Source organism: Protomyctophum parallelum, assembly GCF_964188405.1.
Source record: "Protomyctophum parallelum genome assembly, chromosome: 18".
Lineage (NCBI taxonomy): Eukaryota > Metazoa > Chordata > Actinopteri > Myctophiformes > Myctophidae > Protomyctophum > Protomyctophum parallelum.
Window position 1 is genome coordinate 20,356,160 of NC_139716.1, and position 27,445 is coordinate 20,383,604.

General features: G+C 43.6%; 1 protein-coding gene across 4 annotated transcripts in view; it reads right to left on the minus strand.

Moving 5' to 3' along the window:
• The window catches only part of phka1a (phosphorylase kinase, alpha 1a (muscle)), a 51,048-nt gene extending 25,230 nt beyond the window's left edge, over nucleotides 1-25,818 (minus strand). For all 4 annotated transcript variants that reach the window (XM_083788729.1, XM_083788728.1, XM_083788726.1 and 1 more), the window contains exons 1-15: nucleotides 25,513-25,818; nucleotides 19,903-20,061; nucleotides 18,481-18,528; nucleotides 17,027-17,195; nucleotides 15,736-15,818; nucleotides 11,757-11,837; nucleotides 9,538-9,636; nucleotides 9,077-9,223; nucleotides 7,381-7,434; nucleotides 6,561-6,683; nucleotides 5,697-5,792; nucleotides 4,199-4,306; nucleotides 2,985-3,063; nucleotides 1,876-2,010; nucleotides 955-1,064 (exon numbers count right to left, since the gene is read on the minus strand). In XM_083788729.1, the coding sequence (XP_083644855.1) occupies nucleotides 955-1,064; nucleotides 1,876-2,010; nucleotides 2,985-3,063; nucleotides 4,199-4,306; nucleotides 5,697-5,792; nucleotides 6,561-6,683; nucleotides 7,381-7,434; nucleotides 9,077-9,223; nucleotides 9,538-9,636; nucleotides 11,757-11,837; nucleotides 15,736-15,818; nucleotides 17,027-17,195; nucleotides 18,481-18,528; nucleotides 19,903-20,061; nucleotides 25,513-25,590 (1,569 nt within the window). In that variant the 5' untranslated portion in view covers nucleotides 25,591-25,818. The remainder of the gene's footprint in view (nucleotides 1-954; nucleotides 1,065-1,875; nucleotides 2,011-2,984; nucleotides 3,064-4,198; nucleotides 4,307-5,696; nucleotides 5,793-6,560; nucleotides 6,684-7,380; nucleotides 7,435-9,076; nucleotides 9,224-9,537; nucleotides 9,637-11,756; nucleotides 11,838-15,735; nucleotides 15,819-17,026; nucleotides 17,196-18,480; nucleotides 18,529-19,902; nucleotides 20,062-25,512) is intronic.
• Nucleotides 25,819-27,445: the final 1,627 nt, after the last annotated feature.

Here is a 27,445-nt window from a genome sequence, read left to right on the forward strand (position 1 = left end):
ATAGGGCCCATTGCTGGTGATCTATTTTTAAGACAGGCAACGAACGGTTGTTCCACTTTAGATGTTCATAATGCTATACATTGCTATACGTTCAATTGTATTCGACATTTTAACAACCTAAAAAGTAAACATGTGTTACTGTATTAATAGAATTATGTTCCAGTTGTGAAGATCATGCATTCGTGAGATGAACAGCACGTGCTGCTTGTGTGGGTGTTCGTGTTTCTCAAGGGACAAATTGCTGTGCCAAAGTCAAACAAGGGTTATGGTATATCGACTCCACTGTCACCTCACTGCTGGTTCGACGTGTTCTACGACTACGTGTTAAGAGTATAGTCTAATAAATATAAAAGCACGTTGGCTGACCTTTGGTGAATGGAAGGAATGGAGAATGCCAGCCCACACCGAATAAGTGACCAGACTGGCGGACTGGTGCAAGGCTACTGGGTACCTGCTACGACTACTGAGGCTCCACACTAGTTTGTTCAATTGACCCATTTTGGGCATTTTGAAAAATGTGTCGCATATATTTGAATATATATTCTTTCAGATCGAATGTTTTTAACTCAAATCTTTGCTTCTGGGGGGGGGGGGGGGGGTCCCTGGAACAACATATTTTCAGATGGGGGTCGGCGGCCAAATACGGATTCTTTTTGGTGTTCTTGACATGAAATATTGAGCACCGCTGATATAGAAACATGAGGTTTTTCAGAAAACTGTCATGATTTAGAATTTTTTATTTTAAATTTCGACGTCAGGCCAAAATGGGTTAAAAAAATCACACCTGTGTGAACTGAGTGTTGCAATTCCCCCAACCCCACCTCTCTCTCTCTCTCTCTCTCATTAGCAGCACTATCCTTCTCTCTGTTTCTGGCGCCCCCTACTGGTACTAATGCCTTCTTGTTGATAGGGAAGCTGGTTGTTCTGTTGTCGTAGAGATGATGATGTTTTCACCTGTGGTGTGAAGGAGAACACGTTGTTTCTGATCATGTAGAACTTGGCGGTTCCCAGAACTCCCATTCTCCTGTAGGGCCGCCCCGTCAGACCCAGCCTCTGGTTACGACCTGAGTAGAGGAGAGAAGAACAATCACTCAATCAATCACTCAGGGTTACAAGACCGCCTAATGGAGGGGAAAGGAACCCATTGGAATAACGTGTTCCTTCCACACGCTACAGTACGTCCTACCGGGGAAACCCCCCCCCCCCTGTCAGGAGAAAAGAAGCAGCTCGGACTCCTCATGCATTGAAGGAAGCATGAGGTCAAGTCTGTTGCTCTACCCAGCTCCCCAAGCTGTCCCGATTGACTGTAGAGTAGAGACAGTAATTTAACCCATAGCTTATAGACCGATTCACAGAGGGGTGCCCTGGGCGCGGCCATTACTGAGGGGTAATCCATGGAGCAGGTGCTCCGTAGGCCAGGTGTAGCTAATCAGTGCTGCTGCACTCAATGGTACACCTCAGTAATGGCCGCACCCAGGAATCCCTCTGTGAATCGGTCTATAGGTCTGCTATTTTTGAAAGATCTTGAAAATGTGGCACAAATCTTTGAATATATATTTCAGAGAGAACATTTTTTATAAAAATATTGGCTTCTGGGGGGGGGTCCCTGGAACTACAAATTTTGAGATGGGGGTCCGTGGCCCAATAGAGATAATTCTGGGGGTCCTTGACATGAAAAAGGTTGAGCACCACTGACATAGAAACATGGGTTTTTCATTTAAAAAATTAGGATTTAGAAGCCTTTTTTTTATCGACGTCAGGCCAAATTTGGGTTAACTATCCAGGTCTAAACGCTAGCTTCAGGCTTTAATAATGACACTGTCAGGATGTAGAAGATATTTTTAGAATCTGATCTCAGGTCAGATTTCCACCCACCCAGCCGGGCGTAGATGTGACTCAGGACCTTGGAGGGCTGGACGTGGATGGGGTGGATGTCGGCGACCGTCTCCACCTCGATGCCGTTCCGCAGCAGCAGCTCTTTGATCTCCTCGTTCTCCGCCAGGATGGACACTGTGTAGAGACGGAGACGGTTAACACGTATAAGGAGAATGGACACTGTGTAGAGACAGAGACGGAACACGTATAAGGAGAATGGACACTGTGTAGAGACAGAGACGGTTAACACGTTAAAGGAGAATGGACACTGTGTGGAGACAGAGACGGAACACGTTAAAGGAGAATGGACACTGTGTAGAGACGGAGACGGTTAACACGTATAAGGAGAATGGACACTGTGTAGAGACGGAGACGGAACACGTTAAAGGAGAATGGACACTGTGTGGAGACGGAGACGGTTAACACGTATAAGGAGAATGGACACTGTGTGGAGACAGAGACGGAACACGTATAAGGAGAATGGACACTGTGTAGAGACAGAGACGGAACACGTATAAGGAGAATGGACACTGTGTAGAGACAGAGACGGAACACGTATAAGGAGAATGGACACTGTGTAGAGACAGAGACGGAACACGTATAAGGAGAATGGACACTGTGTAGAGACAGAGACGGAACACGTATAAGGAGAATGGACACGAACGCACGAACGGAGAGGAAGAGATGGTGGTTATGACGAGAAAGGAGAAAAGAGAAAAACAATGTGTGTAAAAGCCTCCACACCTCCTCCTCCCCCCCCTACAAACACACACACACACACACACACACACACACACATCGTGCGTACACTGTCTTTCAAACAGTTCCGCTTAGTCACTGGCAGAGTTATTACAGTTTTGAAATATTCATCACCTTTAGATTTAATTTCTATTTCGTTTTTCAGTTTGATATTTGATTTCAGCCCTAGTTATATATTTTTTAGGAATTTACCAGTTTTAGTTTGGTTTCAATTTAGTTTAAGGCCTATATTACCTGAACTTTTCCAGGTAATATGATGTTGTGAGCTTGTAGATCTGCTTTCTTTTTTTTCAAACAACATTCACCTATAATGAGTCATGCCCAAAACAGAGAACATGCCCCCCACCCACCCTGTACGACGACATCAGGCTTGGGGACGGTGGAGAACCTCCTGTTCAGGGGGTCGATCTCCCCAGGGGCGAGGAAACCCTGTAGCACATGCAGGAAGAGAGGTCCAACAGTGGAAAAACAGCAGCTTGGTTACCAGAGTATTATAGTAACAGAGTGGCGACACTAGCGTTGACTCCCATTGCGACAATGGAATGCGGAAGTGCTCATTTCATCTCAATGGGATGTAGTTCCAATGTTTGGAACTATAGCCCATGGGAACCCGCTTTGCGGCGAGATCAAAGCGTGTCGCCACTCTCTTGCTATTCCACTCGGCTGGTTACAACATTAACAGATATTCTTGTGTTCACCCTCTGGAGTTATCACAACCATATTTTATATCATTGCCGTTTATGATTTTAAAACCTTTATAGTAACATGTTCAGCATCTGGAGTTACATCTGATGTATGACTTCTGCTATATAAACATTGATAGCATGTATGGTAAAAAAAATAAAAAATAAAATACGCCTGCACACTGCCGATCTGCATGGTAAAGGAGCACAGTGTATTAACCCATTTTGGTTTTTTAAGCATTATGTTATACTAAAAATAGCAGATTTACAAGCTCATAGCACGCCACCGAGTGGCGCGCTACGAGCTTGTAGGTCTGCTATTTTCGACAAATCTTTGAAAATTGAACATATATTCTTTCAGAAGACTTTTTTTTTATTTCGACGTCAGGCCTAAATGGGTTAAAGAAGCAACCTTTCGGTGAAGTGCACTTGTTTGATTTTTTCTTTTTAACAAAACCTGTATGGTTAACATGTAAGCATCCATGGTACTGTAGGTACTGTATGCCGAGCATGAATGTACATTTTCATCAACATACTGCAAAGTCACACACATAACATTGATCGACGGACTGACTGACTATGTTTCAGTATATATAGATTTAAATGACTATGTAAAAAATAAAATAGAGATATGTTTTGCCAAAGGGACTTTTGTTGTGGCAGATTTTATTTGTCAAGCTTGGGAAAGAGTATAAATCTGAGTTGTAATATAATGAATTATGTAATGTAAAAAAATGCCGGAAATGCGTGAATTATGTCATGTAAACATGCTGTAAATGCAATTGTGAAATGGTGTCTTATAAACCCATGAGGGTTGGGCACATTGTGTGCAGGACACGGAAATAAATAAACAATCATCATCATAGGAGTCAGGACCTCACCTCCGACAGCAGATTTCCCATCACGTACAGAGACTGGCCCCATTTCAGAGGACACTTCCCCATGGGAATCCTCTCCACGGTGTGAGGATTCATGTACTCCTCTTCCACCTGGAAAACACCAAGACACAGCGGGAATGAGGTTCTATGGGCACCGCTAGAGATGACATGACATTGTTTTAGTTTTAGTCATAGTCTCTTGAATAGTTTTCATTTAGTTTTAGTCACATTTTAGTCACCTGGAATGTTTTATTGTTAGTCTAGTTTTAGTCGACTAAATGTCATAAGACTTTTATCGACTAAATCTACAGTTGATTTAGTCGAACAAAATGTATTTTGGCGGGCCTTGATGCCGCTGTAACGACTGTTTTTTTCACTTGCAGAAAATAGACAATCTACAAGCTTGTAGATCGTCTATTTTCAGCATGCAACTAATTGTAAAATGACTTATACTGGATCTCTCGTCCACTAGTCCCTTCCTAACATTTTAGTCTAGTTTTTATTTGTTGACGAAATTGTCGGTATATTTAGTCTTAGTTTTAGTCATCATAGCTTAGTTTTCATTTAGTTTCCATTTAGTTTTCCTCAGTGGAAATAAAGGTAGTCGACGGACATTTTTCATCTTAGTTTTAGTCGACAAAAACAACACTGCATGACAATGAAAGCATTATTATGTACATATTGTTAAGTTGTTATGTATAAAATTAAGATTGAATTTGTTATTTAGAAATACGGGACACTTTAGATAATCTTATAGCTGTTTTAGCATAGCCTGGAAACCAGACAAACCTGCCACACACACACACACACACACACACACACACAAAAGAAAAATACCCCCGGGCAGATTGGTCTGGTTTGAATTACATTTCGCTCACCCCAGAGTTGTGGGTGACAACAATATAAAGTGGGTAATTATTTTTGCCTGCCACATTTGAATCCGTTTGTAACCGGCCCCATGGAAATGAATCCTCCACACAGAATGAATCCGTTTGTAACCGGCCCCATGGAAATGAATCCTCCACACAGAATGAATCCGTTTGTAACCGGCCCCATGGAAATGAATCCTCCACACAGAATGTCGTGGATCAATCCTTTTATTTAGTCATGCTTTAGTCCGATCCAGAAGAACACAGTTTGCCGGCCACTGCAAACAGAGCTGACAATGAGGTTACAGTATATATCTTCTTCCCTTCTTCTCTGGAGTCCTGCCTCGAAGCAGACCAGGAGGTTAGAAAACTGTCGCTCCCTTATGTCATCGCTATAGGGACACATGCATCAGTAAGCAGGAACTGGGGATGGCAATGAAGGACCCCGGAAAGTGTGGTGTGGCGTCATTTTTCGACCCGAGTTCGAAAAATGACGATGATGATGATGTAGCATGCTGTAACTTTAACACTAGCGCCCTGCCACTCGGTTGGTACATGTATTGTCTCACTGACATCTGTCGGTCAGAGCATTTTGCTCTGAAATATGCGCCGAAATGCGTTTCCGTTCTGACCTTGTCGGCGGGGACACTGTAGAGCTCCGGCACCAGCCGTATTCCATCCTTCTGTTTGATCAGAATGCCCTCCAGAGCCTCCTGGTACTCTTGAACCTGAGTGGACAGGAGAAGATATACAACATAAAGCACGTTTAAAACCCATTTTGGGGCGGGAACCCCTGTGGGTGTCCTAAGCATTATGTTATGCTTTAGCTATTGAAAAATAGCAGATCAGCAAAGCAGGATCAGTGTCTAATGAGGGTATTGCTGGTGGCATCCAAAAAAGCCTTAACAAAAAAGTGGCTTACAAAATGTTATACCAACTATAAAATGAATGGATTGATTTAATCTATGGTATATTTATTATGGAGAGAATTACATTCGGCTTTAGAGGCCAGGTTGAAGTCTTCACAGATAACTGGTTTAGATGGATTTCTCATATCTCGACAATGAGACCTGATTTTGTTCAAATTAATTTGTTTAACCTGTAGAAGCAGATGCACCTGTTTGAGGTACTTTGAATATATATTATTTCAGAGCGAACGTTTTTAACTCAAATCTTTGCTTCTGGGGGAGTCCCTGAAACAACATATTTTCCGTTTGGGGGGGGGTGGCGGCCAATTACATAATAATTCTGGGCGTCCTTGACATGAAAATGTTTTGAGAACGACTGACATAGAAACATAGGGTTTTTCAGAAAACTGTCAGGATTTAGAAGGCATTTGTAGAATCGTCCTCAGGTTTAAATGGGTTAATAGTAATACAATGTCAAGGTTTAACCCTGACCAACCTAGATATCAATAGTGTCGGAAACATAATAGAGCAATAAGGAGAACTAAAAGGGACAAGTTTGAATACACAAAATGTACATAATAACAGTACCTGTTCAGGGCTGTTGATGAAGATTCCGTCCAGTATGAGGTACGTCCAGAACAGAGGCCACTCGCACTCGATGTTCTCAAACAGTTTGAGCTCTGCAGACTCGTAGTACAGACGGTTGGGGTCCTGGGAGTAATGGACAGAAAGAGTGAACGAGAGAGACAGGCAGAGGGGGGAAACAATTGTTGTGTGTGTGTGTGTGTGTGTGTGTGTGTGTGTGTGTGTGTGTGTGTGTGTGTGTGTGTGTGTGTGTGTGTGTGTGTGTGTGTGTGCGCAGAGGAAGCAACTTTAAATCCCCTTCCTATTTCCACACGCAGACTTTAGTCTTAGAAAAACAATTGCTATAGTTGCCCGTTTTAAATCCAAACGGTTTAAGATTCTGAACAATCCTTTACATTATACATTACATTTAGTCATGCCTTAATTAGTTAATAGATTATAATGAATCTAAGTCCAGGTACTGTCGAGGAAAGACTTTGGTGTGCAGGTTAAGGTAAGAAACTGAGATCATTTTGTGTTTCTACAGAACCTTTTGGTGTTTTGAAACATTATGTTATAATTTGGCTATTGAAAAATAGCAGATCTACAAGCTCATAGCTTCGAGCTTGTAGGTCTGCTATTTTGGAAAAATCGTAAAAATGTGGCGCAAATCTTTGAATATATATTATTTCAAAGTGAATGTTTTTTAACTCAGGTCTAAATGGGTTAACAATACTGGCTAAATGACAGCTAAAATGCTATTCACAGCCAGCAGTCAGACTTGAAGTTTAATTGTAAGTAACATCATAGTGAACATACACAATCATATATTTTTTTTATATACCTCTTTAGGGGTTTTGTGTCCATCTCTGAGAAACCTGCAGCATCCGTACCGACCCTGGACATAGAAGAAATAAACAGAGGACAGGGCTTTTCATAAAGCCATTAATGTCTTCTATTGTAAATCATGACAGTTTTCAGAAAAACCCATGTTTCTATGTCAGTCGTCAAAAATATACTAAAATGCTAAATTGTCATGTAAATTGAGAGAGCAAAGAAAGCATATAAATTCACTAGGATACCAGGTAAACGTCAACCGTAACTAAATAACATTCGTAATATTTGTGAACAGGCAATAATACATACAGTACAAGATAATGCAAGTAATGAAAACCTTTGAATATGTGAAAAAACATGTTTGTAATTATATGATACAATACATTTAATAAATACCCTTTGTATAGCTGTTATCATTTTTCTTTCTCCACAGTGCCAAAGCTGTCTAACATTATTTGCCTCTTCTCTTGGCCAATTCACACTTGTAAAAGAGACGTTAGTCTCAATGTGGTGTTTAACGACTAATGTCTAAGGACTTTAATGTTTGTTAAGTGCACTAAATGATGACGTGAGACATCATGTGGCCGATTTAAGTTTTGTTTCATGCAATAACACCATGCATTCATGTCTCGTGGAGGACGATGAGGATGATGGTGGTGTCAGACTCTTTGGTGATGTTGACCAGGCTGAGGTCACTGAACTGTACTGACCTGTAGCTTGGACATGATCTTGAAAACGGGCACTTTTCTGTTGAACTAGGAGGAAAGAAAAGCAGGTGGCGAAGACTCAAGAATGGCCTTCCACAGGGAAGTGTGCTTGCACCACTTCTCTTTAACATCTACACCAACGACCAACCAAAAAGGGCACTCAGCGCTACATCTATGCAGACGATCTCGGCATAGGTGCACAAGCCACTGACTTCAAAGTTGTGGAAGACAGACTCTCCAATGCTCTGGCAGAGCTAACACCCTACTATGAAGAGAACCACCTACGTGCAAACCCATCTAAGACTCAGGTGTGTGCCTTCCACCTGCGAAATCGTGAAGCCAAGCGCCAGCTGAAGGTCAGCTGGTCAGGAACCCCCCTTGAACACTGAGCACACAGTCTACCTAGGGGTAACCCTGGATAGATGTCTCTTTCAAGACCAACACAGAGAAGACCAAGTGTAAAGTGAGTGCGAGGAACAACATAATCCGCAAGCTCACTGGCACAACCTGGGGTGCTAACCCACAGACTCTTAAGTCAACCGCACTAGCGCTCTGCTACTCAGCTGCCGAGTATGCCTGCCCAGTGTGGGAGCGATCTGCCCATGCCAAGAAGGTGGACCCCGCCCTTAATGCTAGCTGCCGCCTTATCACAGGCTGTCTGAAACCTACACCCACAGACCGTTTGTACATCCTGGCAGGCACTCAGAGTCACTCAGTGGGAAGAAAGAACTGGCAACCTCCCACCAGCTACAACGATGGAGTTAAAGGCTAGCGAGGCACTGCCCCCCCTGGAGCAGACTCAACTGAGCCGCAGAGTCTGCGGCTCAGACCATGCAGCACCTCCTCACACGCCCCCTGCTGGAACAAACCTGCACAGCATCGGACTTGGCAGAGTTTAAGGGACAGCAATGTGTTCAGCTGTGGCTGAACCACATCTAGCCAAGTGTTGTAACTGACTGTCTTGTGAACACGACAAGAAGAAGAAGAAGAACTGACCTGTAGCTTGGAGATGATCTCCTCCTTGGTGATGTTGACCAGGTTGAGGTCGTCCACAGCGAAGGCAGGGTAGGAGATGATGGCCAACACGCCTGCGTCCACCTCCTTGGATATGGACGCCTTGGGCAGCATGGAGGTCAGGATGGACTGACAGACAGGAGAGAGAGAGAGAGAGAGAGGGGGGGAGAGAGAGAGAGAGAGAGAGAGAGAGAGAGAGAGGGGGAGAGAGAGAGAGAGAGAGAGACAGAGAGAGAGGGAGAGACTTATTCTTTTTTACATTTCTTCCAACACTTAACCCATTAAGACTTGAGGCCGATGTCTTCTACATTTTTCTGAAAAACCTATGTTGCTATATATTAATGGTGCTTAAACTTTTTCATGTTAAGGACATTAAAAAGTTCATGGCCTGCTCTACCTTCTGAGCCACAGCCAAACCCAGACATCATGTGTATGATGTGTACCTGACAGTGTTGTATGTCGTCGACCAGCGCATGGACCACAGAGCTGGGTCCTCCTTCGGCTCCGAACAGGTTGAGGTCATCCAGCGCCTCCAGGGCGGCCTGCGGGGCACAGACATATAGACTGTAAAAAATAATATGGACAAAGCGTTCTCCGGGTCTGATATGGACGTAAGATGAAGCCCGTCAGTCCTTGAATTGTAAATCGCCATCTTTCTAGATCCGTTTGGGCCCAGCTGGCCATTGGCTGGCCCAGACAACGAGGCGAGGCGGGACTTCCCTCCCTTCTTCTCCGTTGGTTTTTATTTTGACTCGAGCGGGGGGGTGGATCCCGATCATAGACTGTAAAGGTAGCCACGCCCCTCAGAACATACTCGACTTTATGGTCATTTTTTTAATAAATGGAACCATAATTTTCCAAAAAGAATATTATGACATGAGAAATGAGACTTTAAACTAGCGACTGGAAGCAGAGAGTATTCACGACCATGTTTATTGAGGTAATACAGTCTAGTTGAAGTTGGGCCCAAATACATGGGCCTCTATGGAGCTACAGGCCATTATATGAACTTTCAGGAAGTCAGGATTTCCTACTGGCTTCAGACACTATTGGCTTCACTCACTGCCCCCCTGGGCACACCACAGACAAACCCCACGACACGGTGTTACATGACACATGGGCAGCCAGCCAGAGAGGCCCTCTGGGAATCAGGTCAGGAGGTCACCAGTTCATCCCCATCACCAGTTCACTCAGTGACACTAAAACCCTAATTGCCCCCCCTGAGTCCTGAATTAATGACATCCACTGTTCCTAATATATAGAGCACCGAAGTCCTGGCGTAACTCGCTCATCCCTTCGATTCCCCAGGTTCGCGGAAGTAATTTATCTATGGAGAATAACATGGGGTGATCTTAAAATCGTTTCATATAAGCGTTGTGGTCCAAAAATAAACAAGCTGTCTCTGCGTTATTGTCAGGGAGGTGTCTCTGTATCGTCTGCTTCTAGCGAAAATGTAACTAATTCAGTAGCAGTTTTCTCTCAGTCAGTTGATTCTTAATATCCATGAGTGAAGCGGCCGGGGTGACATGTTTAATTTTCAAACACAGTTCTTATATGAGGCGATCTAAAAATCCCCCTATGGGGATTATAATGCAAATAAAAAGTACATGAACCTGTAGATTTGCGCCCTCTACCGATATTGACGTCAGACTTTGGTGCTCTATAGTTAGGATGGGTAAAAATATGCATTATACAACGGGTCGTTTCGAGAAAGCAATCCGATTGGTTGAAACAGCTTTCTAGCCGTACTTAAACCACGATATTGGAACACCTAATCAAAACAAAGAAATCACCTGCTCTGTTCTCCCAGAGCGGCAGCAGACTCGGTGGCTACAGACTAGCTAGTTTCTTGGGATAGTTGTGGTCATAGTGGCTACATCTGTCATTAAGAAAATATTCTACATTTGTGCAAAAATAAAGAAACCGTAGAAAATAGATACATAGAATAGAATAGTCCCATGCAGAACAGATAAGAGCACAGCAGACATCACTACATCATTGCTCCCTCCCGGCTCATGTTGTGTTGCTGTCTGTCTGTCTGTGTCAACACCACTGATGACGAATGTAACCTCCTGACAGCAGGGCATTGAGGGCTAGCAGAGAATGTACCGTGCCCCCTTTCCATTAAGTCTGAAATTAGCCTGCATGTGTGTGTGTGTGTGTGTGTGTGTGTGTGTGTGTGTGTGTGTGTGTGTGAGGGTGTGTGTGTGTGTGTGTGTGTGTGTGTGTTTGCACTAGGCTATGTTGACCAGAATGCGAGTCCATTCTTGGAAACCTCAGACGTTTTACCACTACTGACCTAATACCTTCACAACCAAGGCATGCTGTATGTGCATGTGTGTGTGTGTGTGTGGGTGGTGTGCGTGTGTGTGTGGCAAGTATATTAAAGCAAAGTGTGCAAAATTATCTCATCAGTCATCCATGAACATTCTCAGCTGTCCAACAAGCAGCGCTCTCTCTCTCTCTCTCTCCGTTTATCAGTGGTGATATATACAGGTATATATATATATATATATATATTTATATATATATATATATATATATATATATATATGATATGATATATGCATGAGCTTCTGGAGACTCTAGCCGTGAAACTAGATCACGTTGAACCGTCTTCATGAATCTCCGACCGTTGGTGTGTGCATTCATTCATACCGACCTTGGCCATGCCTATGGAGCTGGCGTTCAGCTCGGTGATGCCCTGGTTGGTCTTGTCGCCTCTTTCCCACATCCCATAGTCCTGTATATACGTGGGACAACCAGAAGGAGACATATAAGTATCGCCATGTCAACACAACCTCCTGTATGTGCAACACACGTTGGGGTGCATACGTTCATCCGTGGCCTCTTTGTGACAACACCGCTAGGGCTGTCACGATTTACACATTTCACTTGGCGATTAATTGTCACGCAAATGATTGCGATTAGCCACTTAATTGTATTTTTTTTGCATTGAACGATGCAATTCGTATTTCCGTTTGCCTTTTAGTATTCGTAATCACAAATTGAAGTATATATATTTTTTTTTACACGTGTTTTTCTGCTATTTATGAAAAATGTTTGCCTGGTTGGACGTAGTGCGTGGAAGGAACACGTTATTCCAACCAGTTCCATTCCCCTCCATCAGGCGCCCCGGCTGGCCAGGGGGAGGCAGTTTAGAGACCAGGATTACTGCATGTTTTTGTGAGGGTACCTACCCTAGGGGACACGGGGAGAACATGCAAACTCCACACAGAAAGGCCCTTTCGCCAACACCGCCTCGGGTATGGCCACTGATGACGCGGAGGAGGAAACACGCCGCCAGCACCCACAGCGCCCCGAGCGGGAATGGAACCCAGGACCTTCTAGCTGTGAGGCGACAGCACTAACAACTGTGCCACCGTGCCCCTGGAACTCGACTTCTTTACCGCATCACTGTCGTGGCAATAATCACGTTAAACCACACCCTCTCGTGTAATATTGCTTAATTCTCCAGCACTTGGTCCACATGCGCTATACCCACCCCTCTAGACCAGAAAGCACGCAGGCTGGGCCAGGCTATATGACAGGCCTAATCACCACCCACCCCCAGGCTCCCACTAACCCCTATAGCTGGTCACATGGGAGGGTGCAGAGACAACTACATGTCTCCTCCGACACACATGAAGTCACCATACCCGGCCGCTTCTTTTCACGGTTCCCCAGTTCCTCTCCTCCTGAACAACCAGCAGCTGTCAGCCAGTGCAGCAACCAGAGATCACCGTTCCCAGCCGGATCCCACCTTTCCCAGCCTTTGTTGGAGCGCCCAAGCCAAGCCGGAGGCACCCGGAGGATTCCAACCTCTACCAACCTTTACAACCTGGGCGGCGATCGCCCTGCTTTATTTTTTAAAGGGATAGTTCAGATTTTTTGGACTTAAAGGACAACTTTAGTTTTTTTCAACCAAGGTTCATGTTTTAGGTTGTTATTAGAGAAAGTAAAAGATGAGTGTTAATTGTCTCCACCAGGCCGAAGGCATGTGGGGAGAGTATGTTTTGCACTCCGTCCGTCCGTGTGTCCGTGTGTCCGTCCGTCCGTCCGTGTGTCCGTGAGCAGCTAATCTCGGCCACCGTTAACCCGGTCGATGCCACATTTTGCACACACACTCCCTGGATGCCAACGATGAACCTCTGGCCCAAACTTTCCAGAACGGCCTGTTATAGCGCCACCAGGAGGCCGCTTTGTGCAAAACAAGTTTTTGCACAGTACACCTACAGATTTTGTCCAAACATCACGCAAATTGGTACACAGTCTCTCTAGAGCCATTCAACGAAACCGCTCTTTCAGATTTCTCAGACTCCATCCTGATTGGTTAAGATTGGCTTCCAAAGTTCACAGGAGTGCTCAGTTTCAAAGAAAATGCTGCAAATCATGAACACATCGCGTGATTTCCGTGAAATTGTGCACCCACATTCCCACTAGGCAGAGGACGAAATGCCACATGAACAATTTCAACTCAGACTCAAGGTGGCGCTATAACTGGCCGAAAAGTGTTTTTACCTCTAACTGCACGGATCTGTGGATAACTTTGTATGCCAACTCCCTAGAGGCCAAGGAAAAACCTTTGCCTGGGATTTTTCACATCTGCTCTTTATAGCGCCACCAGGAGGCCGACATATGTAAAACACATTTTCTATTATTACTCCTTCAGATTTTATCCAAATTTCACGCAAATCGGTATACACTATCTCCATAGTCATGTGATCAACACTGAGCGCCACCATTTCCCATCTTCCATCCTGATTGGCTAAGATTGGCTTCCAAAGCTCACACGATTCGTCCATTTCGAAAAAACGCCACAAATCACAAACACAGTGTGCAATTTCCGTTAAATTATACACACACATTTTCACTAGGCCGAGGACGACATGCCACAATTTTTTCCTCAAAATCAGCCTCACGGTGGCGCTATAACAGGCCAATTTCTGTTTTTAGCTATAACTGCATCGATCTGTATACAACTTATGTATGCACACATGGAAAAACATTGTACCTGCATCCCTCCAACACGAACCTCCAGCCCAAATCTTCCTCAACAGCCTGTTATAGCGCCACCATGAGGCCACAACCTGACCTGCCCTGGTGGAGACCTGTGCCGATTGGCACTTTGTCTAGTTTCTTTTCATTTGCTGCTTTCTTTCGTTTTAGGGATTTTAGCTCTTTTTGACAGGGGGGCGGGGGGGCATTAGAGCATGGGGCTAAATATGTATTTTTTTACTAAATCTTATGGTGATTTATCTTTGTATTATTTACTATAGTCCTAATAAACCCCGGGAAATTACATCTGGCCACAGAAGATCACAGGATCTACTGAATGTGAAGGTAGCCTACTGGGGGAAGGCTTATACTGTGTGTCATAGGCTCAATATGTCAGTTTGTCACATTCAGTAGATCCTGTGATCTTTTGTGGCCAGATGTAATTTTTTGGGGTTTATTAGGACTATAGTAAATAATAAAATAATAAATCGCCATAATATTTTGTAAAAAAATACATATTTAGCCCCATGCTCGAATGCCCCCGCCCCCCTGTCAAAAACTGCTAAAATCCCAAAAACAAAAGAAAGCAGCAAATGAAAGAAAATTAACACTCACCTTTTAGTTTCTCTAATAACAACCTAAAACATGAACCTTGGTTGAAAAAAACTAAAGTTGTCCGTTAAGCTATATGAAACTTGCCATTAATATAGTGGTTGCAACTGTATTAATTGATTGCCCCGAATCCCGTGGTGGGAGTTCTGCTCTGGTTTTGGTCAATATTAAGTAGTTCCGGTCATTTTGTGTGTGTGTGTGGGGGGGGGGGGGGGGGGGGGGGGGGCACTGGGGGCCACGCAGTAAAAGTAAATTAATTCACAAACTTAACGTCATTGTATTGTTGACCTATTTCTAAAATATTAGCGCAACTTTCGTTCAACTTTGACCCCTCTATCACATGGAACAATTTTTTGGGCGTAGTGATATGGACACAAAAAACATAGTTCCGTGTGATAGAGGGGAAAAAAATTAACGAATGTTGCACTAACATTTTAGGAATAGGTCAACAATACAAATGAAACGTCATTTGTATTGTTGACCTATTCCTAAAATGTTAGTGCAAGTTTAGTGGATTAATTTACTTTTAATGCGTGGTCCCCTATGCCCCCCACAAAATGACCGGAACTACTTAATAATTCACCAAAACCAGAGCAGAACTCCCACCACGGGACTCTGGCAATCAATTAATACAGTTGCAACCACTATATTATTAATGGCAAGTATTTCATACAGCTGAAGTAAAAAAAATCTGAACTATCCTTTTAACCCATTCTGGGCGGGAGCATTATGCTATGCTTTAGCTATTGAAAAATAGCAGATCTACAAGCTCATAGCGCGCCACTCGGAGCTTGTAGGTCTGCTATTTTTGAAAAATCGAAGAGCGACTGACATAGAAGACTTTTTTTTTTATCTGATCTCAGGTCAGAATGAAAACTGTCAGGATGTAGAAGACATTTTTATAATCTGATCTCAGGTCAGAATGGCCCGTAGTACCTCTCCCAGCCTCTCCTACTGTACTGAATGGACCCGTAGTACCTCTCCCAGCCTCTCCTACTGTACTGAATGGACGTGCAACATTTTTTGCTTACGGCAACTTTGTAGGCAGCCTCTATGTAGAACATCAGGTTCTGAACCACATCCACTTCGTCTAGCGTGTAGACGATATGGAGACCTGGACCGAACGCACGCACGCACACGCACACGCACACACACACACACACACACTTTGTTAACCCATTAAAACCGTGAACACATCTGTGCCATTTTTGAATTTTTTCATTGTCTATTCAAAAATAGAGAACTTCGTAGTTCTCCCACTTTCTACAAATGCCTTGTAAATCCATATACGGATTTAGAAGGCCTTTGTAGAATCAGCCTCAGGTATACTACTCTCTTCTGTTATGTGACAGTAACTGTGCATATATATTATATTACTGGTGTACTGTATACTGTAAATATGAATCAGTTTGTGAGTAGTAGTCAGTAGTCACCATACAGATAATACAGCAAAGAACTTATTGGGATGCTTTTTCTTTTAACCCATTCTGGGCGGGAACCCCTTTTGGTGTTTCAAGCATTATGTTACAATTTACAATTTAGGCATTTAGCAGACGCTCTTAATCCAGAGCCACGAAAAACTAAAAGCATAGAAATACATCACATACATCATGAAACATGCGTAAGCTAAGGGCGTAACAGTGGAATCGAATGTCTATATAATTAAACTATACATATAAATATACATATAAACTATACACTTTAGCTATTGAAAAATAGCAGATTTACAAGCTCATAGTGCGGCACCGAGTGCCGTGCTACGAGCTTGTACTTGTAGGTCTGCTATTTTTTTAAATTGTGAAAACATGCCTCAAATCTTTGAATATTATATTCTTTCAGAGCGAAAGTTTTTAACACATATCTTTGCTCCTGGGGGGGGGGGGGGGTTCCTGGAACAACATATTTTCAGATGGGGGTCAGCGGCCAAATACATATATTTTTGGGGGTCCTTGACATGAAAATGTTTGAGAACCACTGATATAGAAACAGTGAGGTTTTCAGAAGGCATTTGTAGAATCGTTCCCAGGTCAAAATGGGTTAAATGATGAGGATAAGGAAGGACTACGGAACAATCTGCATTGTAACACACACAGGCATCATCTGTGTTACATCCCAGTCCCTTGGGACCATACGATCAATACTCAGATCAATACGCTGAGCATTCAATCCACGGCTAAAAGGCATTTAATTTGCCACACATCGTTTTAGAGAGGAACTATACTCCAATGAAAGGGAGCATCTGCCCAGCCACACACACACAAACACACACACGCACGCCAGTGACGCCACACACACACGCGCACGGCGCGGACACCGTCTCACCTGAGGCGGTCATCTGAGCGAGGAAGAGGAGGAACAGAGAGGTGGCGTCCACCTGCAGGTGTCCCCACTGGTCGTCGCCGACCACCGTCCCGCACGTCCGGATGTTGTACTTGGCGTGCAGCGAGTCCGACGTGTTCTTACTGTACTTGAACTTCTCCACCTTGTCCAGCTGTGGGAGGTGGGAGAGTTAGGGCCTATTCATACTAGTCTGGATTTTGGGTTGGTGAGGTGACCACCGCTCCGGTGGTGAGCTGACCACCGGAGCTGAAATAACGTTGAGCGGTGGTGAGTAAAAACAGAGAGAAGGGCTGGAGCGGTGGCGGTGGTTTGCTCTTCACCGCGGCTCGTGACGTCATGTTGTAGTTCGGTGGTCACCTCACCACCGAAAATCCAGACTATGTATGAGCCTTTAGGGCCGATTCATACTCCTATTTTAGAGCCGAATAAAAGTCGGTTCGGCGCTGTAGAGCCTACAATGTGACATCATTTGAGGTTCGGGGGGGGGGGTGGGGTACCGTCCTAAAGTCAGCTCTTTGGTGCTACTGAAAATTTCTGACGAGCCGAAATCATTTCGGCACTACGGCGCCGAAACAGCGGTAAAATAGGAGTATGAATCGGCCCTAAGAGGTAGGGTTATTTGGCGGAGGGACGGATGAATGGATGCATGGAGAAAATGAAGAAAAATGATGGATGGATAAAGGTTTGATTGATTGATTGATTGATTGATTGATTGATTGATTGAAAAACAAATTGAAGTTTGCAGAAGGGGTACATTTCAAGGGAGGTACAGGTCAATACAAAAACTGCTAAGAGGATAAAACCAGATAAAGCACTAAGACTTGTTTACATAAGGGTCCTCCATTTTCAATTAATCAGAACATTTAAAGACACTTCTGTTCCAAAAAAAAAAAGAAAAGGAAATCATCATATACTAGAAAAAATAAATCATCATATACACGGGTAGAAAAAAGGGAAAACATGTACAGTATAGCGATTTCTTTTTTTATTATTTACTATAGTCCTACTAGACCCCAAGCAATTACATCTGGCCACAAAAGATCACGGGATCTATTGAATGTGTCAAACTGACATATTGAGCCTATAACACACAGTGTGGCTTCGCCCCAGTAGGCTACCTTCACATTCAGTAGATCATGTGAACTTTTGTGGCCAGATGTAATTTCTTGGCGTCTATGACTATAGTAAATGATTAAAAAAATAATCGCTATAACAATTTGCTAAAAGATACATATTTATCCCCATGCTCGAATGCCCCCACCCCCCTGTCAAAAACTGCTAAAATCCCTAAAACGAAAGAAAGCATCAAATGAACACTCATCTTTTACTTAATCTAATAACAACCTAAAACATGAACCTTGGTTGAAAAAAACTAAAGTTGTCCTTCAAGTTGTGCGTTAGAAAGATTGTGTTTAGCACTATAGTCGTCGACATACCTGTCTCATTATGCACTGAAGAATCCCTCTCATTAGTTTCACCACGCTCTAGAGAGGAACACAGATGCAGAGACGGTGACATTTCCAACAACACAGCATCCTCTGTAGGCAGGTACAGAAATATGACACTACTGTACCACCCCACACCAACTGGAACGCTCTCTCAGCACGGGAAGGACACGGCCACAAGCATGCACGCACACACACACACACACACACGCACACACAACCCATGACTATGCATTCCCTGCAGGATAGGCGAGACACAATCCTTGAGCCTGGACCCTATCCTAACCCATTCTGTCCTGAGATCAGATTTCTCAAAAATAGCAGACCTACAAGCTCGTAGCGCGCCACTCGGTGGCGCGCTACGAGCTTGTAGATCTGCTATTATTCAATAGCTAAAGCATAACACAATGCTAACACCAAAAGGGGTTAAACCAGGGGTGTGGGCAACCCTTTTGGGCACCTCCTCCCAGTGCCAGACAATGAAGACGTATTATGGGGGCTGCTAATTGGGAAAAATACAATCGTAGAATAATAAGGTGATCATTTAATAATTAAAAAAACCTAACAATGAAAGAGTCGATAATTTAATATGAATAATAAAAGGTGAGATAAATCCCTGAAATAAAGGTTTTATGGAAATCAAACACTAAACGGTTGTTTGTGATCGACTCAATCGATGGCATCCGTAGATCACCTGGTTGCCCACCATAGTTTCCGGGGGTCAGAAGGGTCTGAAACTCTGAATGCAATGTGTTGCAATTGTGTTGCAATTGTGTGTTGTAAATTGTAATTGTGCAATTGTGTGCAATTGTGTTGTAACTACTTTTCATATGTGATGTATGCCATGCTTTTGTTTTTGCTTAAATGTAAGTCGCTCTGGATCAAGAGCGTCGGCTAAATGCCTAAATTGTAAATTGCTGCAGTCTCAACTTGATCAAGGTGTCAGACAAGCTAATACACAACAATGTGAGTCATGACTCATGCATGATGACCGCCCCAAAATAATGTCCCCCCACTCTTTTTACGTCCTGATGGCGCCACTGAGTTGCCCACTCCTGTCCTAAAGCATCTTCAATTTAAAGCCAAACTCTACATGTGCTTGTGCCAACACACATTCACTCACTCACTTGTGCACGCACACTATAGGGCATTAAGCAACTAGTCGACTAGTAAAAAAAAGTTATTTTATATTTTTTTCAGATTTTGTATGCCTCAAGATCAGGTAGATTATAGAGAGAGAGAGAGAGAGAGAGAGAGAGAGAGAGAGATGAGAGATGAGAGGGGTGCGGGAGTTGCACCACTCAGTTCACACGGGTGTGATTGTACAAATATTAAAATAAATAAATAAATAAAAAGTCAACTAGTAAAAATGACTAGAAGTGAATGCCCTAACACACACAGGGCCTACTGTACCTGCTCCAGTTCGTAGGCCTTGGCCTTGTCCTCATCTCGATCAGCGTTCTTCCTGTAAGCCAGACTGAGGGCCCAGACTGACAGGATGCTGTACACGTTGTCTCTGACCCAGGCGTCAGGCTGCTCTGGACTGGCTGGTAGTAGCCCTGTTACTGGGTCCTAAAACACACAGAAAAACCCTGTTACTCGGTCCTAAAACACACACAAAACCCTGTTACTGGGTCCTAAAACACACAAAACCCTGTTACTGGGTCCTAAAACACACAAAAACCCTGTTACTGGGTCCTAAAACACACAGAAAAACCCTGTTACTCGGTCCTAAAACACACACAAAACCCTGTTACTGGGTCCTAAAACACACAGAAAAACCCTGTTACTCGGTCCTAAAACACACACAAAACCCTGTTACTGGGTCCTAAAACACACACAAAACCCTGTTACTGGGTCCTAAAACACACAAAAACCCTGTTACTGGGTCCTAAAACACACAGAAAAACCCTGTTACTGGGTCCTAAAACACACACAAAACCCTGTTACTGGGTCCTAAAACACACAAAAACCCTGTTACTGGGTCCTAAAACACACAGTAACCCTGTTGTTGGTTATTCTTCTAACACTTAAGAGATATTTTCCCCCTGCAAAACTTTCTTGAAATGTGTGATCTAAACAACAATCTGAGAATAAGCAATTAGGATTTCCACCCCAACCGTGTGTGTGTGTGTGTGTGTGTGTGTGTGTGTGTGTGTGTGTGTGTGTGTGTGTGTGTGTGTGAACCTAAACAGATTGACGCTATTCATTATAATCCCTTGCTGCCTGCAGTTATGACATAACAGGGGTTGAGTTTGTCTGGATTGGAGACACGGGCGGCACAGTGCAGTGGTTTAATCTCCTCACAGCAGGACAGATGGAGAGGTTTTAAGTTAGCAGTGCAGCACGACAGGGAACCATCATGTACTGTACACTTAACAGTAGGAGATGAGAAATATGTTTTGTTTCGTTTGTGAGGCGTTTTATTACCTGAAAGACCAAAGGCTACAATGTTGCAATTTCCCGCATTGTGTTCTTAACCCATTTAGGCCTGACGTCGAAATAAAAAAAAAAGTCTTCTGAAAGAATATATATTCAAAGATTTGCGCCACATTTTCACAATTTTTCAAAAATAGCAGGTGGCGCGCTACGAGCTTGTATAGGTCTGCTATTTTTCAATAGCTAAATAATGTTTAGTTAAAACACCAAAACGGGTTCCCAATCCCAATTCCCAGTGTTGTCCTGGTTCTGCAGGAGTCTATAGCTGTCTATTAAGAGTGTCTGTCTGTGTATCTGGAGGTAATCTTGCCAAGCTGCTAGAAATATGCATCATCAGTGCCAAATGTGTTGTGTGTGCAGCACACTGCCAGAAGGCTTAGGCTATAGAAGTGCCTCCACTAATTTCCATCTAATAGTTCCGTCCACTGTACTCACTGTCTAGGGGTGGGCTGTGGAAGGATAGCGGCAAAACATACAGTATATGCCGGTGACATCACTGGCAGGGATTTCTCTGTATATATTTTACTGATTCTTATAGGGGCTAACATGGCTAGTATTTTAGCTTGAAATCCGTCTGACTATAGGTCCCAACACAGTCTGCCTCTCAGCTGATCCACCACTGCATGTCTGCATTCGATGTACCAAACACTAAAATACCTCCCCCAAGCAAAAACAAAGCATGCTTGCTAATTAACTGTTGCATTAATTAATTTTGAATTTGATAGCCATTGTTGGATTTATTATAGAACTCAACTTGCGTTGTTCACAACTTGCTTAGGCTTTATAACTGAATGACAAAGGGCACAGCAGAGGCTGACTTTGCGTTTCAACATCAAACTAGCTATCCTCACAGACAGATGTGATTAGACAAGCTAGTGAGGTCACATACTGTAAGCAAGCAACCACTGCAGTGCACACCAATTGATTTTCTCTGAGTCTATTTAAAGCATTGGGGGTACATATAAATTCACCTACTGTACAAACAGTTAAAGCGAGTTGCGTCGTTTGTGCTTCTGTGCTGACTGCCCGGTTTAATTGAAACATGTAAATACATGATTTGCAGTTTTGCACAACGCTGACAAATTTTGAACTAAGCAGCCGGTGATTCCTGAAATTGGCTGTAAACTCAGTTCTAACTCTATTCTAGGTAGACTACGTTGCACTAGCATCTTTTAAAGATTGTTTTAGGGCAGTTGTGGCTTTATTTCACACAACACAGGACAGTGTAGAGACAGGAAGGCAGCTAAGGACAGACAGGGGAGAAACGTGCAACACAGGGTTACATGAACCACAGACATTGAACAACTTGAACAGCTGTACCAATATGTCCTTGGTGACAGGCTACGTGCCACAATCTTTTAAGGTAGCGGTAATCAAACCTCTACTCAAAAAGCCTACTCTTGATGCAGGCATTCTAGCTAACTATAGACCTATATCGAACCTACCATTTCTCTCCAAAATTCTCGAGAAAGCAGTCGCCAAACAGTTATGTGACTTTCTACATAACAACAATTTATTAGAAGGCTTTCAGTCAGGCTTCAGAGCTAACCATAGCACTGAGACGGCACTGCTGAGAGTTACAAATGACCTCCTGACTGCAGCAGATAATAACCTCCTCTCCGTACTGGTGTTGCTGGACCTTAGTGCTGCATTTGACACTATTGACCACCACATTCTGCTACAGAGACTGGAGCATCTGGTTGGCATCAGGGGTGCCGCACTGAAATGGTTCGAGTCCTATCTGTCTGATCGATTTCAGTTTGTAGATGTCAATGATGGCTCCTCAACACGTGAAAAGGTCAAATACGGAGTCCCACAAGGCTCTGTGCTTGGACCAATACTTTTCTCCTTATATATGCTCCCTCTGGGCAACATCATCAGGGAACACTCTATACATTTCCATTGTTACGCGGACGACACTCAATTATATCTATCGATGAAACCGAACGAAACGGATCAATTAGTCAAACTTCAAGCTTGTCTTAAAGACATAAAGAGTTGGATGAGCCGTAATTACCTACTCCTCAACTCTGACAAAACGGAAATTATCGTGATCGGCCCTAAGCCCCTAAGAGACAAGCTAGCCGATGAGAACTTTTCTCTAGATGGCATTACCTTGGCCTCCAAGGCCACTGTAAAGAATCTGGGAGTTACCTTTGATCAAGATATGTCTTTCAAATCGCACATCAAACAAATCTCAAAGACTGCCTTTTTTCACCTGCGAAATATTGCAAAGGTTAGGCACATCCTATCCAAAATAGACGCAGAAAAACTTGTCCACGCATTTGTTACCTCAAGGCTGGACTACTGCAACTCGCTATTATCAGGCTGCCCAGGTAAGTCTCTGAAAAGCCTACAGCTAGTTCAAAATGCTGCGGCGCGTGTGCTGACAGGTACCAGAAGAAGAGACCATATCACTCCTTCACTGGCCTCTCTACACTGGCTCCCTGTCAAACACAGAATAGAGTTCAAAATTCTTCTTCTTACCTACAAAGCTCTCAATGGTCAGGCACCACAATATCTCAAAGATCTCATTGATCCTTACAAACCAAATAGAACACCAGTGCGTCTACAGTATGCAAAAATGCTTACTGTTCCAAAAATATCAAAAGTTACAATAGGAGGCAGGGCGTTTAGGTCCCAGGCACCTCAGCTGTGGAACCTTCTCCCGGCTTCGGTCCGTGGGGCTGACACGCTCTGCACATTCAAGACTAGGTTGAAAACCTTTCTCTACGACAAAGCCTATAGCTAGAGTTGTCTCCAAGTCTGGCTGGATACCATGGTCGTACATTGTTGTGTGGGTCTGTCTCCCAGCAGTACTTGTAATATACACTATATAGGCTCCAGTAAGGCCTGCCACTAATCCAACATCCGGGGAATCTCTCCCCGGAGTCTCTTTTCGTCCTCCCCGTCGCAGTTCTGTGGACCTCTAATTACTAACCCCCAACTGACTGAATGAGCGTGACCGTGGATCAGGCCTCTTCATGGAGCCCACCAGAAGTGTGACCTGGACCCGGCCTCACAGAGCTCGACCAGATGTGAACCAGACCCCTCCACGGAGCCCACCTGTCTATTTCTGTCTATTTCTCTCTGTCTATCTCTCTCTCTCTCCCTCTACCCCCCCCCCCCCCCCCCCCCCCCCCGACACGGTCGAGGCAGATGGCCGCCCACCCCAGAGTCTGGTTCTGCCTGACGTTCTTTTCTCCTCTCCTAAAAGGGGAGTTTTTCGTTGCCACTGTCGCAAATTCGCAATATTGCTTGCTCTGGGTGGATCTTTGTTGGTTGTAAAGTGTCTTGAGACAACTCGTTGTGATTTGACACTATAATAAAATTGAATTGAATTGAATTGAATTGAACCTCACACGGACTGATAGTGATAACTGATCACACCACTTATATGAATCATCTGATCATCTCACATGTTTTGTCGGAAGAATAATGTTAAATGACTCCGATAGGTGTACATGTTAAAGAGTCACCACTCAGGATTTGACTGTCAGTGGCAGGGATCTGATTCAAACATCCACTGAGAAGTGGCGTCCTTTTGCGAGATGTTCTTACTAGTGGTCCAAACAACCTAGAAACACGTTTCTAGTTCTACATCCCAGAGAATTGAGTCAAGTCCAATGCTTAGACCAGAATGCAGGATCAGAGTAGTTGTCGTCTCGTTTACATTTTGCATGGTGCAGTATAAGACTATACTGCTACTATCGATATTGACTACTTTTTTGATTGACAGAGAAACAGAAGTGTAATTTGTTCATTGTTTAATATATTTTTTATACACATTTATTTATCAATGAGTCGACAAAAATTTGTCTGATAAACCAATCAAATGAATCAATCAATTAGTTAGATGAACTGTTAACTTTGCACCCCCATGCATTTAACGACATCTGCTCTCATTACAACTGTCAAAATGGAGAGATTCAGGCTTATATATAACCAGCTACTGTCAGATCAGTGCTGTACTTGGAAATGACCAGAGAGGAAGGAAACTATTCTAGTCCACTGGGTTCATGTAACTGCTGTGCTGTCCAGTCCAGTGTGTGTGTGTGTGTGTGTGTGTGTGTGTGTGTGTGTGTGTGTGTGTGTGTGTGTGTGTGTGTGTGTGTGTCTTATTCAGCTGCAGAAGGATGAATGACATGGAATGTGAAGTGGGTGTGTGTGACACGTGTGTGTGTGTGTGTGTGTGTGTGTGTGTGTGTGTGTGTGTGTGTGTGTGTGTGTGTGTGTGTGTGTGTGTGTGTGTGTGTGTGTGTGTGTGTGCGCTAACATGAGGCAGCCGCAGCAAATAAATATGTAACCAACTGAACCATTGTGACATGAAAGCTACTGAAACCTACTAGGCTACAGTAATATATTTGTTAAAGCTATACACATACAGCAATGATACTTGTTATAACACGTGCGTGCGTATGGGCACGCGCGCGTGTGTGTGTGTGTGTGTGTGTGTGTGTGTGTGTAAAGTTGCATTACTGTTAACGGTTGAACAGTTACCATTTCTTCACTTTCAACTGTCAACAAAAAAGGTCTCTCTCACGCACGCACGCACACACACACGCAACATACAACAACACTCACTTGGTATTTCAGGATGGTTTGATGAACAATGCGAGCATAGTTGTCGAGTTTCACGCCTGAGTTACTTCTGCTTCTCATGTTTGATGATGATAGGAACAACCAATAATCCTCACAGAAAACAAACAAACGTGGACTTCATGCATTCATAAAAGTACAGCCATGACTTTTCTTCCCCGTCCAAAACCGATTCAGCAGCACGGCGGACAGCGAAGACCGGCGTTTTTGAAGCGAGTGTGTCTGTCAAGTCAATAGAGACGAATTATTTATTACATGTATGACAACTTGACAAGCGAACCCACAGACCTGTGTGTGGAACTGGACTGGGCGGTTACTAACCCCATGCAGGCACGTCACCAGGCTTTCCGCACTGTCTGTGACTTCGTCCTCTGCCCTAACCTCCATTTGCTGTTCAGCTCTCAAAACCGGTCTAAGGTCCTCCTGACTGTATCCGGTCATTTCTACGCACATATAATGCACGCAAACAGAATTCCGTGTCCGTTCTTCTAGACCGGATCTGCACATTTTCAAGCGTGTCGGTCCACACCAGAGTAATCTAATAAAACAGTAATGACGCTACCTTTGACTCTCATTGTAACAATGGAATGCGGAAGTGCTCATTCTATCTCAATGGAATAGTTCCAGCCATAGGAGCAATGTTTGGAACTATCGTCCATTTGCGGCGAGATCAAAGCGTGTCACCACTCTCTTACTATTACTCTGGTCCACACTACGTCCTATGGCCCGTCCTATTATCATCATTGTTGTTGTTTTGTTTTAGTGCTTACAACTCTGTTCCCCAGATGACGACAGTTTTTATTTTAAATATATTTTTTATTTTTTAAGATTAAAAAACGAATCAGAAATAAAACAACCATCATTTATTCTGACCCCTCCCTGAAAAGGCCTATCTGTCCTGAACCCCTTACATTAGGGATAATTAGTGTGGACTAGATCTACAAGATCACCGCGATGTGTTGTGTTATTGCTTGTAGATCTGCTATTTTAGCTAGTTTGGGTCTCGGGGGAGACGTCTAATCATTGTGTCTCGAGCTAAAAGGTTTGGGAACCACTGCTCTCTACCATTAACCTGACGCTGCCAGATGAGGGCGGTATTGGGTAACCATGTTCCCCAACACAGCACTCATCTGGGATCTCTCAGGCAGTTGAGCTGACAAAAATCTGTTCCGTACCGGACCAATCAGCGTGAGCTAAGGGCGGGATATGTGCGAAACCGGATGTGAAACTATATAGACACGTCAATATGATTGGTTGTGTTTGCACGCCCACACGGTGATAGACAGACGGTCCCATCCAATCATCTACCAAGTATCTTGAAAAAAAGGAACAGCCCCGTCATCGAATTTGCTTCCGCGATCCCAGATCCCAATAAGCTGTGAAACAAATTTGTGTAGCAAGCTTCTTGGATCTGGCAGCGTCAGGTTACTCTACCATGGGGACAAAGCAATTAACAGCATAAAGTGATTAATAATAAGAAACAATGATTTTATTTGGTCTCTCTGTTTGGACACGTAAGCTCAAATGTGTGCCAAACAGTAGAGGTTGGCAGTGATGGGGGGGAAATGACTACATTGTGAGAAAATGAACAAGTCCCAAAGAGCTGCAGCAGCTTCATGTTGTTGCATTCTCCATTACTTTGAGATTTCACATCTGTACAGCTGTGATCATTTTTGTTGGTCTTGCAGTTCCTAAACGTTAAAGCAAACTCAAACTATTTGTTTTAACCACTTGTACCCTAAGCATCCCCTTTTTCTGGGGGGGGTGGCAGATCTGCAGTTTTAAGTGGTTAAAATCTACTTATGGGCGTAGCTTTTAAAATAAAACCCCTTGAGCCAAGGGGACTGTATTAAAATGCAAACAACAGGGTTGTCATTCGATGACTAGTCATCACTAGTCACACTCCATATGAAGCTGT